General features: G+C 35.4%; 1 protein-coding gene across 1 annotated transcript; it reads left to right on the forward strand.

Moving 5' to 3' along the window:
• The first annotated feature begins 661 nt into the window (after positions 1 to 661).
• LOC125399500 (olfactory receptor 4P4-like) lies at positions 662 to 1,737 on the forward strand. Its single transcript, XM_048432918.2, is given in 2 exon segments — positions 662 to 1,586; positions 1,589 to 1,737. Coding segments are annotated over 2 exon segments (1,074 nt in total).
• The last annotated feature ends 13,802 nt before the right edge of the window (positions 1,738 to 15,539 follow it).

A 15,539-nucleotide genomic window follows, 5' to 3' on the forward strand; every position in this document is an offset into this window, starting at 1 on the left:
AAACACTTGTCAGATAAATCAGGCAATTTCACTGGTGTGATTAAGAGCATTGCACCATTTGAAAAATGACGATCAATTTCACATGATGAATCAAATGCTAACAGTGATTTGGGTATATTATAAGAAAAAATATGTGAGAGTTAAAAGAAATTCCCAGAGATTAAATATTTCTGAAATGCCAGATACAACATAATATAATATAATCCTTACTTATTTGCAAGGAAGGAAAATGAGTAGAATCCTCCTTGTTTGTAGAAAATATGAAAGAAGAATTAATATAATGGCATCAAGAAAAATATGCAAGGCTTAACTGCTTCATATTAAATGATTTATGTAAGTCACTTACACCTGACATTTCTGTATTTCTTCACTAATTAAATGTTTATCTGGACACAAATCATTTGCTTCTATTAAAGTTAGAGATGTATAAAATATTTATAAAGTACCTATGCATAGAATATTATTATTATTATTCAATTAAGCCTGGGAGTATAACTATACATGTTTACAAAATGGTTAAATTAACATGTATGTAAGCTAATATAATGATTATTATTCAATTTACAAATCCCAATTAACTAAAAAAAATGATCAACATTGTTCATTTATTTTCTTTATTTTCAGATGAACTAAGTTTCAGGTGTGCTTTGTTTACTCACTAATGGAAAATCATAAAAATGTCACTGAGTTCGTTTTTATGGGCCTTTGGGAAAACAGACAAGTAGAGCTCCTGTTCTTCCTCTTGTTCCTGCTGTGTTACCTGGCTGTTTTAATGGGAAACTCCATCATTCTAGTCACCATCACTTGCAGCCACTTAATTGAACAACCGATGTACTACTTTCTTTGCCACCTTTCCCTCATGGACCTCTGCTACACATCCACTGTGGTTCCCAGGCTCATTAGGGACTTGGCTGTTACAAGAAAGAACATTTCCTATAATGAATGCATGACCCAGCTCTTCACTTACCACTTGCTGGCAGGTGTGGAAATCTTCATCCTGGTGTCCATGGCCTTGGACCGCTATGTTGCCATTGTCAAACCCCTGCACTACATGATAATCATGAACAGAAAGAGATGTCATGTGCTGATTGCTATGGCCTGGGCAGTGGGTTTCTGGCACTCTATTGCTTTACTTCTTATGGTGCTCAGTATGCCTTTCTGTGGTCCCAACCACATAAATCACTACCTGTGTGATGTCAAGCCTCTTTTGAAACTGGTCTGCAAAGATATCCATGTCGTTAGCATTTTAGTAATTGCCAACGCTGGGATGGTGGTCGTTGCCATTTTTCTTGTTCTAGTTGCTTCTTACATACTCATTCTGTATAATCTGAGGACAAGATCATCTGCAGGGCGCCGCAAAGCTCTCTCAACCTGTAGTTCTCATGTGACGGTGGTAGTTTTATTTTTTGTGCCCTGTATTTATATTTACATTCTCCCTGCAGGAAGTGAGAACAAGGATAAGGAAATTTCTGTGTTTTACACTGTGATTGCCCCCATGCTGAATCCCCTAATCTACACTCTGAGAAACAGTGAGATGAAAAGCGCCATGCACAAGGTGTGGTCTCGAATGTCTCACTCAGAGTTGAATAAATGAAACATCCCTGTGATTCTTGTTCTATGTTCCCAGGTCAGATATCATTTGAAAGATCACAGAAAGCACAAGTTATATGTGTATGTGTAGGGGAGATGGAAGTGGGAGTTATGTATCCAAGAAGCATCAAGTTCTCCCAGAGATGATAACATGGATGTGAAAACTCCAAAAATGGCCTTGGTTTGGTAGAGTGCTTGCTTAGGACAGAAAAACCCTAGATTCATTTCCTAGCCACCCCCTCAACACACACACTCAAACTGAAGTTCATCTTTACCTACTTCAATCTGCTGTCTCAGAAAAATTATATGAAACTGTTTTTTAAAGGAATTTAATCCCTCTTTCTCACTTGTTTATTTTTACTGTTTTCTTGGTTTTGTTTTTTTTCCTATTGTCATGTATTCATTGTATATGATACTGAATTTTCTAAAGCAATTTTCTCATATGTATATGGTATACCTTGAACACATTATTTTTCCACATTTATATCTCCTTACTCTAATATCTCTTCCACAGCTAATTTGTGTCTAAATATATAATGTGAGGACTCACTATGCTGGAATAGGTATAGTGCTATGATTATAGGCTTTGGGATTTGGGGAGTTTTGGGAGACATTCTGTCTATGTAACACTTGTTCTCTCTGTTTACAATTCTGTAATAGTTATATGAGTATATTTTTATGGTACATGTGTCAATCTGTAATGTTTCACAAATCAAAAATCTCAGTTAATAAATTATAGTCATAAGACGGCATGTGTTATTAGATACTTTCTTTTATTCCTGTCTTTCTTCAAGTCAGGTCCTGCATGTGGATGTACTCCAGTATTTCTCCCAGATCCAATGCATTTTTACTTCATCCCCTCAACCCAGCTTTCTCTGTTTACTTGGGTTGAGAGTCCATGTCTTATATATAACCTGTTGTTACATACTCAGGAAGATTCTAGAAACGCATAAATAGGCCTCCAATTCCTTCCTATTTCCAGTATATCTATGCCTGAAGATTTTTCTATTTTTAAAATAATCCTGTATTTGAGAACAAAAGTTCTTAAAAACAAAATACTCACAATTTGATTCAGCCAGGTTATAAATATAATTTACCTATATTCACATAAAATAAATGTATAATTGTTTGTACCTTATTTTTCCATGAAATGACTATCAAAAATTAAGGGCTAAATACATATACCAACTGACACTAATATATACTGGATTTTATATGTTTATGTTCATAGCAATATATCACTGAATTATAACCTCTATTTTTTTGTGGGTCTTTTATGAAAACATATTTCCTATGCGTTTAACTCCGTATTATCTTCTGATAATTTTTCTTATGTTGGATATGTAATGTGTTTTCTCCATCTATGGTTATTGAGAATTTTGCTGGGTATAATAGTCTAATAATTTTTTTCTCTCTTTGTGACGACAGAATGTCTGTCCAGCATCTTGTGGCTTTCAGAGTTTCCATGAAGAATTTGGGTGTAATTCTGGTATGTCTATCTTTGTAGGTTACTTGATTATTCTTTCCTTTAAGGTTTTTAATATTCTTTCTTCATTCTGAATGTTTGTATTTTTATTATTATATGGTGTTGGGACATTTTTCCCCTATCTATTTGGTGTTCTCTGAGCTTCTTCTACCTTCATAGGCATATTCATCTTTAAGTTCAGAAAGTTTTCTTCTATGATATTATTTACCATATATTCTTTGTCTTTGAGTTGGAAATATTCCCCTTCTTCTATTCTTAATATTCTAAGTTTTGAACTTTTTATGATGTCGCAGATTTCCTGCATGTTTGGGGCAGCCAGATTGATATAAACTCAGCCCCACATTGGGTGTCCAATGTAGCTCAATTAATAAACTCCCAAAGACAGATATTGGGGTTTAACCTGAAGGTCATAAAAGCAAAACTCCTAGCCACTGACTCCTAGCCGTTTCAGTCCAAAATGGCAATCCTGTCTCTAGGAATATTCATAATGAGACTGTTAGGAGCGGTCTCCTACCATCTTATATTCCTCCCTAATGCTGGGAATAAAGGCAAGCACCCTTACCACCCAGTTCCTATGACAAACTGCTGTGACTACTGGGATTAAAAGTGTGTGTCACCAACGTCTCATCTGAAAGGCATATCAGGGTGACTGTTTAACTTTCTGATCTTCAGGCAACCTTTATTAAAATGCAAATTTATTAAAATACAAATGAAATATCACTACAGTTTTGTGTTAAGAATTTGTTGGATTTTATATTCTGTTTGACTGATGAATCTCTTTCCTTTCTTGTATCTTCAGTGCCTGAAACTCTTGTTTTTCCTCTCTTGCTTTTTATTGGTTATGTTTACAGCTGTAGTTCTTGCTCATTTACCCAGATTTTCCATTTACAAAATTCCCTTGTTTTGTGTTTTCTTTGTCCCTATTTCAATTTTCAAATCCTGAACTGTTTCCCTCATTTGTTTAATTGTTTTATTGGATTTCTTTAAGGGATTTTTGATTCCTTCACATTTTCTCTTCGTCTTTTCCTCCATTTTTTAAGGAAATTTTTTTTCTCTTTAAAGGCCTCTACCATCGTTGTTATATTATATTTAAGACCATTTTATTCTTCTTTATCTGAGTTGGGTTGTTAAGGTCTGACTGTTGTAGAATCACTAGTTTCTGGCATTGTCATACTGCTCTTTATGTTTTTGAATGTATTCTTACACAGCTGTCTACCAACGTCTTACTCAAATCACTGAAGTTGGAGCCTATGGATCTGGTGGTTGCCAATGTAACAGGGGATGGTGAGGGAGAGTGGAAAGAATTCTGTTGCTTGGTATTGGATGGGTACAGTATGTGGGGGTATGGCACTGGATATGCCGGGGAGACAAGGTCTAAGAGAGCAGGGCATTCCAGCAGGTAGTTCAGATGATCATCACTTCCTCCATATATAGGAAGGCCCTGTGTTTCTGTTCGTCACCAATTCAGTAGAGGATGGTGGGGAAGTGTGGATTCTCTTCATGTTTTAACTAAAAATGTTCATACATCTAAAACCATTGCTTTTTCCATGCAATGGTTCAAAAGTGTAGAACATTAAGGGAAATATTTCGCACCTACCAAGATAAAATAAGCTCTTTCATTATTTATCCATATGCCTTTTCTACTTACTTGACATGATGTGACATCTTTCCTTGTAGGTTTTCTTATGTGGAATATTTAGTGGTTAAGGGGATGGGTACATAGGAGTGTTTGTGCCATAGAAATATTGCTATTCAGCAAAACAAAGCAGCAGAAGAAATAATATGCTATGATTATTTTTTTCAGATACGCAATTTGGGAGAAATATGGTGTTATAAGAGTGAAAATTATATTGAATTGTGATTAAATTATTATTTGTGTTTTTTAAGCTTCCTTTGAGACAAATTAATTTTGTAATGATCATTTATTTATTCATTATAATGATAATTTTTAGTGTATTTTCTTGCCATGAATATGGGTCAATATTTTCTATGTCACCATACATCTATTTATGACAGCCAATCTTGTATCATTGGCTAAATAATATAAATTGATACTCTGTTGATTTCCTCTAGCTCTTTCTATTTCTCTTAATGTCTTAAAAGATGTTCCTTGAGGTTTATAAATGTATATATGAGTATTATCCTTTTCAGAACTCTTGGATTCCATGCCATAGTGAGAACCACCTATTTGTATTTTGATCTGTCTTGATTCTCTGTTGTAACTACCACCAATTTATAAAGACTTTTCCCTCCATGAACAAGGTAAATGACAAAAATAGCTAATTGACATAAAGACAGATATTTAGAAGTCATTTGGCATACATTGAACAGCTACTTAACAAAAGAATAGAAGTTAACTCCTGACTGGTAATTATTACAGTTCCACACATATTTAATTTTTATATAGTCTTTCTTGTTTCCGGTACATAGCTCAGGCTCCCTTATTGCATTTCATGTAATAGCATGTAGAAATAAGTGTAGTCTTCAGTTATAAATATCTAACATATGACCAACGGCCTCTCCTGTGATATTTTTGCACTTCTTGACCAACAGAATGAAACCAGTCCTAAACATACTCATTTGTAGGGTATACTCTTGAGTGAGTACAATTTAAGTTATACTTATATAAAGAAAAATCATATTAAACACATGAAGTGGGGTGTCTTGCTTAGCTCAAAGTCATGAAGCACATATATAAAATATTTCAGTGATGTACTGAATTTCTCTGAGTGCACATAGCTTGGACCATAAGGTTTTAGCTTGAAATAAAAGAAAACATATTTTCAAGATACAGTCTTAACAAAGAAGTATGTTTCTGAAGTGCTTGCCTTGCTTAGTCACTAATACTTACTATAAATAAGCTGAACGGAAGCCTGGGCATATCCTGAGACTCTAACTAAGCTCATCATCATGATTGTGAGGTAATCGGAAAGGTCAGGCTTACAACTTAGAGAGGAGTAGGTCTGAACTCAAAAACAATAGATGCAGTGGTCTTGAGCATGGAATTTTGCCATTCTTACTTAAGGAATCTTTATAAGAAGAATATTGTTCACATCTAGGCAGCATCCTGTATCTCCTGACTGATTCCACAGAAGAACATCCACCTAAAAGCATTCTTTAAATATGACAAAACCAGCTATGCAGCAAGAAACTGCTTTATTCTTTAAACCAATGTTAAGACCTTGCCAAGACACACACGACACTGGAGGATCAATTGCTCCACTTTGTCAAGTCAAAGTAGGTCACTCTCCCCAAATTCCTACCCACAGAGAAGTCTGTAAGTTCTTCTGAACTTGGCATCTAAAGACAGTCACTGTTTATGGATCTTTGGTCCCACAATAACAACGGAGAAATATGGGACTTCCTAGGTAGATGGAAATCTGTCTCACTTATGTTTATCCTTCTCAGATCTGATGACATTGGATGAGGAGGATACTGATAATCTTACCAGTTCAGCAGCTTTCCCCCCTATTTCATCCCATTAAGGCTAAAACCAACTTGGTAGCTCACTGGTTCATTAGTTAAGTTTCCTGTTAAGAGTACAGACAGATGTTCCTCATTCACAGGCTTTGTGGTAGAGGATAAACAGGTTTCAGATATAACTTCATTGGTTCAGAGATTTAGCACTGAAAATGCAGTCTTGCTGAACTGATAGGGCCCTGATAGCAAACAGTTTTCTGGAGTCCTTAACTTTCTGTCAATTTTACTCATCCCAGGATTTTGACACAGATTAGCATAAGAGAGGTTATAGAACCCTACAAGTATATTCAGCTCCTTCTTCCTCCACTCACTCAACCTCTTTTGTTTTATGAATTTAGATTTAAATGTGTGTTTTTTCTAACTAGAACCATGCCCTAGGAAAAAAATGTTTATTTTTTTGATGTCCATCTTTTAGCCCCGAAGCCATAGCCTTTTGTTTTGACACCAAGGTGTAAATCTGTCCCAGTTGTTTTACATGTATCTGCAGGTTCTTGGGAAAAGTTCTGATTCTGTATCAAGAAATATGGTCTGTTTGAAACTACAATCTCCAGATCCCCTCTTTGACCCTACCTGTTTGCAAGCATATTTTACAGGTTCACTCTTCTTGCCTAGGCCAATACCAACCCACATGGGACTCCCAAGATACATAAGTCTTGCACCATCTTAGAGGACACTAACTGGATGAGTAATGGCAGCTTGATCTCACACACACACGACCACTAGTAAAAAGGCTACATTATCTCTTAATTCTTCTTAACACCTTCACAGGATGGATGTATTCACCACCTCCATTGAAACAGCAAATGTAATGCCTCAAATACTCCTGAAGAACACATCATCCATACATTTGGCATGCCATCTCCTGCTCAAAAGCTCCTGGGACATCAGTGCTGGTACCACCTTTCCACACTAGAGCACACACCTATCCAGCAACAGGTTTGGTTTTTCAAATAAGTCCCAATAAAGAGCGTATCTACTCTCATGTCTCACTCTTTTACCTTTGTCTCTTTTGAATAGCCAGGGTATTTATCCATTCCATTCTCTGGTGGTCTTTCTTCTTCACATGGCTATCCTGGTTCTTAGGGCTGGTGATAATCTATTCTTTCCCTAGTAATTTGCTTTCTCTGTCTCCTCAAAGAACAGATGCCTGAGGTCTCTAGGATGACAATTAGCTGCTTTTCCATTCATACCTCCTGATGAGCCTGGGCCCACAGATTCCTGTCCACCACTTCCCCATGTTGTCCCGTGCCTGCAGGAAGTAGTCAGACTTTAAAAAGTGCCCATATTCCCAAGAACTCTATACCCTGGGATGTTTATGTGGAAGCCCCACCCAGCCTCATTCCTCCCATTTCAGACTACACCTCTGACAAAGCTTGGCAAGGGTCAGCTCCTTCCCCACAAGTTCAGTACCATAAGATGCATTACCCCACCTGCCACATAGTTTTCCCTAATGGTTTTCTCCTTTCTCACCAAGGCCACCTGGAAGTAGCTTTGTATATTAACCCTAGACTCTTAATTTGGCTTGATTTGATTTATTGCATCTACAGAAAGATTTCATATTGGGGTATGCAAACATATCAGTGATAATTTGGAAATTATTACATGAAGGTTTTTAAACAACTGCATGTTATTTTAAGAAAAATGTATTATTCAATATGTCTTTTTACTGAAATTGCTAGGAAGCTAGGTTTCAGTGCCTTTTCACCAAAATTGCCAGGTGTCTAGTTAAAAGTTACTAGGTTTGAAAGCTATAGAAAACTGGATCTCTACTTAACAATGGCTTTGTATATAATAGCATGTGTCCTTGTTAACACTTAGCATTTAAAGAAGGAGAAAATATCACATAATCACTTCATGGATTCTAAAATATTATGGACAAGCACCAGGAATCTCCTTGACAAAAGGTTCATTTGTGTTGGAAGAGGGGCTTAGGTACTTGTTTATTCCCAGATACCCAGCTAGCTTAGACCTGAAATAACCACACAGAAACTATGTTAATTAGTTTGGCCCATTAGCTCTGGCTTCTTCTTGGCTAACTCATACATATTAATTTAACTCATTTTTATTAATCTGTACGTCGCCATGATGCCATGGCTTACTGGGTAAAATTCCTAGTTTCTGTCTCCAGAGGATTCATGGCTTCTTCTTAAATTTACATCCTTCCTCGCAGTATTCAGTTCAGTTCTCCCCACCTAACTCTGTTCTACCCTATTAGGCCAAGTCAGTTTCTTTATTCATTAACCAGTAAAAGCAACACATAGACAAAAGTACCTCCCACACCATTTCCTCTTTTCTGTTTAAACAAAAAGGAAGGCTTTAATTATAAAATAGTAAAATTACATGTAAAAAACAGTTATCAAGCAAGAATTACAATTACAAAATTTATATCTATTTTATTTTTAACCTAACTAAGGAAAACTATAACTATAAATTCTTAAACTCCATTAAAGATTCCAAAAGGATATACTATTATCTAAATAAATAATAACTTCATTGTCAAAGCTCTAGAATTGACAGAGACATCTCACTGCCTGGACAGTCCCCCAGAGTTTCTCTGTATCTTTGGAGCATCCATCTTCATCCTACTGGCCCATACTATTCAGCAGACTCTTTCATTAAGCAGGAAATTTCAAGAACTGTTCAGCCTCAATTAGCAGTTAGTCAGTCATTTTCTTCTGTGTCCTGCAGAATGTCTCACAGACTCTTTTATGAAGCAGGAACCCTCACCTTTAGAGAAGTTCAGCAGTCATCTCTCTTTGGGCTTTGCATGTCCAGGCCAGCAGTCTAGGCAACAGCAGGTTTTTGCCCAAGTGGCTAGCAAACTCTATGAGGAGCCTCTTTGATTCCCACCTTCCTCTTGGAGTAGATTTGTGCTGCCAGGAGCAGATGTGTTTCACTGTCATGATAAGTCCTAAGTTCTTCAAACACTTTAAATGCCATATTCTGAAGGTCTCTAAAAGATTTGAAGAATACCTATCTAACTGAAATATATCTCATACATCTAGAAATTCTAACAGAATTCAGATTTATATCTGAATCTGTCCTTATTACATTATCTTTAATTCTTTACTCTTTGAAGAGCTTTTAAAGTGGTAAGCAGCTTGATAACAGCTGCTCTGGATGCTGGCTCTTCCTCTCTCTGCTTTTAAAATGGTGGAGGTTTCATAACTGCCAGGTCTATTGCTGCCAGGTAGGAGCCACACTCATCACTTTAACTCTGAGAATGAGCATGCAGCACATAAAATCTTTTTATCTGAGTAATAGCTAAATCTGCCCTGCAGAGTACCGCACAGTCTGGAAATATCTCTGTATATGGCAGTAGGAATCTGCAAGCTCTCTTGCCTGAGCAAGCTTGGGAGACCTGACCCAGTCTCCTCTGGCGGGAAGTACTGAGCAATGGGCATTGTCTCAGGTACTTTTCTCTCAACCCTGAGTGGGCACACAAACACTCAGGCCCGCAAATGCTATTCAAATGCTCCATAGCTGGAGTTCATGCTGACAGCGTTTTAAAACTGCTTGTCTCCCCACCCTCCCCGCCCCCGCCCCTGCCCCCACTATGGCTGAATAAGGAAAGCCTCCCTTAAGGGAGCTGCAGCACACCACCACCTGAAAAAATCATGAGGCTAAACTTTGTTTTTTTGTGTGTCTTGAGTTCCTTTTCAAGCTTTTTCAGGTTTTACATGGATTTAGTCCACCACATTGGCATGCCAAATCTGTTAGAGAGGGGGCCGAGCTGCTTGTTGACTTAGACTTCAAATAATCACACAGAAACTATATTAATTAAATCCCTGTTTGGCCCATTAGCTCTAGTTTCTTATGCACTAACCTTTACATATTAATTTAACCCATTTCTATTAATTTGTGTATAGCTACGAGGCTGTGGCTTATCCAGCAAAATTCTTAGTGTCTGTCTCTGGAGGCTCCATGGCTTCTCCCTGAATCCACCTCCTTCCTCCCAGCATTCAGTTTAGTTCTCTCCACCTAACTCTGTTCTACCCTATCAGTCTAAGCCAGTTTCTTTATCCATTAGCCAATAAAAGCAACAAATAGACAAAAGGACGAACCACACCACATTCGGTTCATAATATCTTTTGAAAGGACTCCAGGGAGTTTCACCGGAACAACTGAAGATGTCTATGAATGATGCACATGAAACATAGGAAGATGGGAGGACTGTCTTCTGGATGAGATAGGCTTTCATATGCCCCAGAAGCCTTTCTGACTAATATAGTTGCTTACAGACCGTTACTGCTAAGATACCTGTTCTATGCCTTCCATCCTAGAAAACGGTCCTATTTCAGCACAATGGACCAAATCCTAAGCTGCATTCCCTGATACCATAGACATTCTTTCTGAAGATATTCCATTTCCCATGAGACAGAATTCTCTTACTAAACCTGAGAGTTTTCTTATATTGTAACTTAAAATGCCTAATTTTCTCTACTTACTCCTTTACAAGGAGCTGGAGCTATCTCTAGCTTACCTACTTTATTGTTTTGGTTTGGTTTTTGTTTGTTTAATTTTTCTCTTTCATATTCTGATGTAATTTGACTCAAGTATTTGAGAAATATTTAATGTATTTTATATAACACTAAGACCTGAAAAATGGAACCAACTGTTTCCAATGACCTGGGTTTGTAAAACAAATGTAGAGGGTTTTTTCTTAAAGTGATATGCAGAGCTCTGTATTGATACTAATCCTCAGAGAAATTATTATCAGTTTTGAGATCTTGAAAGGTATCTTCTGTAGACCACAGAATAGACTTTGAGTTCCATCACTCAACACTTCCCTACTTGATTATATTTAGCAACTACCTTGCAAATTCACCACGCAAACTATTACAATCTCTCCACATCTCCATCCAAGGTAGTAAGGCTAATTTAAGGCCATACATAGCAAGGAATCATGATTCAAATTCTCTTGTACCAATAATATTTTCTCCTTTTTTTGTTACTACTGTTGTCTTCACTACCCATTCATACATTTGCTTTTTTCTACTCTGGCAACTTTAATGCAAATTAAAATTCCTTTGTACCATAATTCCTGTCTTATTAGTGAATTCAAAAACAATTCATTTAATGTTGATATACTCTAAACAGACAGTGTAAATTAGATGCATTATAGTCTCTAGAGTGGTTTGACTATCTGGAGAGGAGAAAGTTCAGGTGATAGTGCTACCAACAACATCAATGTTCTGTACCAGTATGTGCTAATATAGTCCCTCTGGAGGGCAGAAGAAACATTTTCTTTTAAGCATCCTGTGGGATAGCTGCTATCAAAAGGTGTTGGACAGGTGAGACTCATGTACACAATCCTCTAACAGGTGAGAGAGCTTATTTATCTGTTGTGAGTTCATAGATAAATTATTCCAGTTTTGGTAATTATGCATATTTTAATGTGTTTCAATATGCTGTGTGAATATATGATTACTTAGCTAAACTTTGGAAAAGAAACATTAAATTTCGCAGCCCAGTATATTTTAAAGGGTTATTGTTATGATAAATACAAATTCCTATCTTTGAAATGAAGCGATGCTCTAAAGTCAATGAATTCCAAATAAGAAACAGGTATGTGATAGTTCATCAATATTGTGTACAAAGAAAAGGATGCATTTGATATATTAAAATTTAAGATTTTATTGTTTGACATGTTAAAGTATAGAAACATACTCAAATATTTTCATGTAATGTTTCTGGATGAGATTAGACTGACCAAGAACTATTCATGTACACAAAAAAACCCTAGAAGATTCTATCTCTAAATAAATTTGAAGAAAAGTTTGATGTGGAATAATGGACAGCACTTCTGGGAAGTGGCAGCTTTGTGATGAGCAAGTACAATATTTGAACAGAGTATTATATATCATAGCATAGATTAATATTCTTTACATGCTTCTAAAATGAAATTACAAATCTTTGACTTACAATAGACATACACCTGAGTTGACTAACTTCTTAAAATAAACTTTAGAAAAACCAAAACAGTGAGGGCACCCTTTAAATATGTAAATAATAATAATAATAGCAATAATAATGTATGGGGTGTTCCTTAAATCTCAATAAGAAGCTGCTTCGTCAAAAATGTCAGGTATCATATTTTCAGTCCTAAATCCTTCAAAAAGCACCTGCTATCTGTATAGTTGGACTCAAAAAGAAAGACTGCATAGTAATAACTGACAATTGAGGAAATCAGATGCAGAAAGTGTACTTTAAATGTATTGAATTTGTGTGTTTCTGTATCTCTGCCTAGGTGTCTCCTAGTTCTCCTTTTGATAATATAGCATGAATCATGGGATTAAGTAACATAGCAAGAGAGTTTTGAGAAGTGTTTATTATGTGACTTTTTAATTTAAGCTCTTAAATGCTAACTAGCTAGGGCAGCTAGTTAATATTCTCAGACTGTGATAACCTATGCATAGAAGTGTATTTAGGAGTGAGAGTCTCTGAAAGACACAATGTCAGTGCCACTGAATTCAGGACAGATGATTCTTTAATACAGCATTTTGGAGAAGCAGATTCTTCCCAGTGCAGTCTCCCCAAGGCAATGTATTTCTACCCTTCTGTATTCGTTGCCTTTTCTGGTTTGTTGTTATTTCAGATCTTATCCATCACAACAAACACCTACAAACTCTGGGTTTACTGTATTTTAACCAGTGTAGCCAGTCTAAAATTTTTTATCTTGTTTGAAAAGTTAAGGTAAGTGCAGTTGTTTCTAGAAGTTATGCTGTATTCTGCTGCTGTCTGTCTTGAGGATATTGTGGTACATTAAATGACTGAAAAGAACCTAAGAATTGAATTCATTGCTACTTATGGAGAGGTATGGGAACAGATATGGTTTATAGGCATAAAAACCAAGATATAAATAAAAAATAAAAAATAAATAAAAACCCAAACTAAAACAAAACACTCACAAAAAAACAAAGCAAAAAATTAACAAACCAAAACACATCTTACAGTCAAAGGAGAATTTTTTTTAAAGATTATCCTTGCATGACTCAAAGATTAAGGATTAATGTTCTCTGTTTGTTATGTTAAGACAGCCATTCTTCTGGAAGCCAACATCTTATGCTATGCTAAACTATACAGCACATGGGACCTTCCATTTCAAGTTTATTAGAAAACTCATTAAGATATTTCAATGAATCTGAATTTTGTAGTGCTTCAGTTTGGAGTTTTGTCTTGGCTTCATAAATTTTGAATGTATTTGTTATCTTCTGTACATAATATATAAAATCATCAATGCATTAGCTACATTAGTATCTTCATAATGTGAATGACGTTAACAATATTAGATAAGTATCGTCATATTCAAAATGTAATAGAGACTATTTTACTTGAGACATCATGAACCATCTACATTGCAAAAGACACTGAATTTAGCTCTGAGAGCATTGCTGAAGATGCATAGATTTCCACAAAAAAAGCTATGTAAAAGATACACATAATTATATTCTCCAATAATGCATAGATTTATGAAAATGTTAAAAAATGCCACTAATCTCTTTTAAAACTCTCAGGAATCATGCACACATATGATGTGGATATACACATGTAGGCAGAGCATTCATGCTTCTCAGGAACCAGGCACACATATGGAATTCACATACACATACATGGCAAATGTTCATACACATAAAACTAAATAAACTGTAATTCATTTAAAATAGTGGCAGAAAGCTCATTTTAAAATTTGGTGAAGTGATTCAATTTCCAAGGATGAGGTGAAACATGCATATAAAGGTAATTTTGTGTCTCTCTCAGTTATCAGATTCTGCCTTAAAGCAGTTCACAGTTCTCATTACAATGAACTGCAGGTGTAGCAAGAATCAGAAAGAGCACTGTGGATAAGTGAGCCTTTCAGAATATATTAACTGTATTGCATCTCAGTTTGCATGATGATAATGACATTTCATAAGCAAAAGCTAGAAAATGTTGAAAGTTTTATGAAATTTTGCCTGCTAAAAAATAGACTTTGCTTAAAAAATGATATTTCATACTTGATATCATCATAATTTCCAGATCTAAAAATAGGTTGAACAAAAAAGTCAAATATAGACTATCCTTCTTCCCTTTCTATAAAACCATACTTACCATCATCTTTGAAACATTGCTCTTACCCGAGAATGTGGAATTTTTAAATACCTGAATATAAAAAACTTTGCTAGAGATAATTACTGTGCCCTGACATTACAACAAATTTGGCAATAACCATTAGGGTATTCTAAGTATTAGGATATTTATTTTGCAGATATGTACAATTAGACAATATAAAATACCCCTTTGCTTTTAGTAAATTCTCAAAGCCTTTGAATAGTCTAAGGTATGCTTTTCAGAAGTAGAAGTAGACACTGAGATATTTAATAGTCATATCAAGGAACATTGTTTTCTGTCTACAACACAATCTGCAAGATATCATTTAGAATTCCTTAAGATATTACCAGATTATTTGCATTTTACAGGCATTTCTTGTTCTCATTTCAGTGAACAAATCTACAAATGAGTTTATTATTGCTTATAAATGTAGGTAATTAATGTGTAATGTAAATGGAAAATAAGATTTTTATATAATGTAAGGCCTAGACAATTTTACATGACTACTTTAAGGGACACTCAAAATATTCTAAATAAAGGAAAATAAACTATATAAATGATGCCCCATCAGAGTTTCTTTGCCCATGAAACAATTAGTTAAATAATAAATAAAAGTACACATTTTATTTTATATTAATTGAACTGCAAAATTAATCAGAACCATGCTAAAGTCAGTGAGTTTATATATGGATAGCATTACGGAGAAAGTGTTAATTCCATCAGCTTTTGTGATACTATAAAGATGTTGAAACTGAAGACAGAGATTGGAAAGCATAGTTATGAGAAAGAAATACTTTTATTTTATATAATCTATTTTACCACTTGTTCAAATTAGTTCCTTTGTCTTTTGCAGATGACACATTTCATACTCTTTCTTTCTCATTCATGAACC

Source organism: Myodes glareolus, chromosome 3, assembly GCF_982192425.1.
Source record: "Myodes glareolus chromosome 3, mMyoGla1.1, whole genome shotgun sequence".
Taxonomy (NCBI): Eukaryota; Metazoa; Chordata; class Mammalia; order Rodentia; family Cricetidae; genus Myodes; species Myodes glareolus.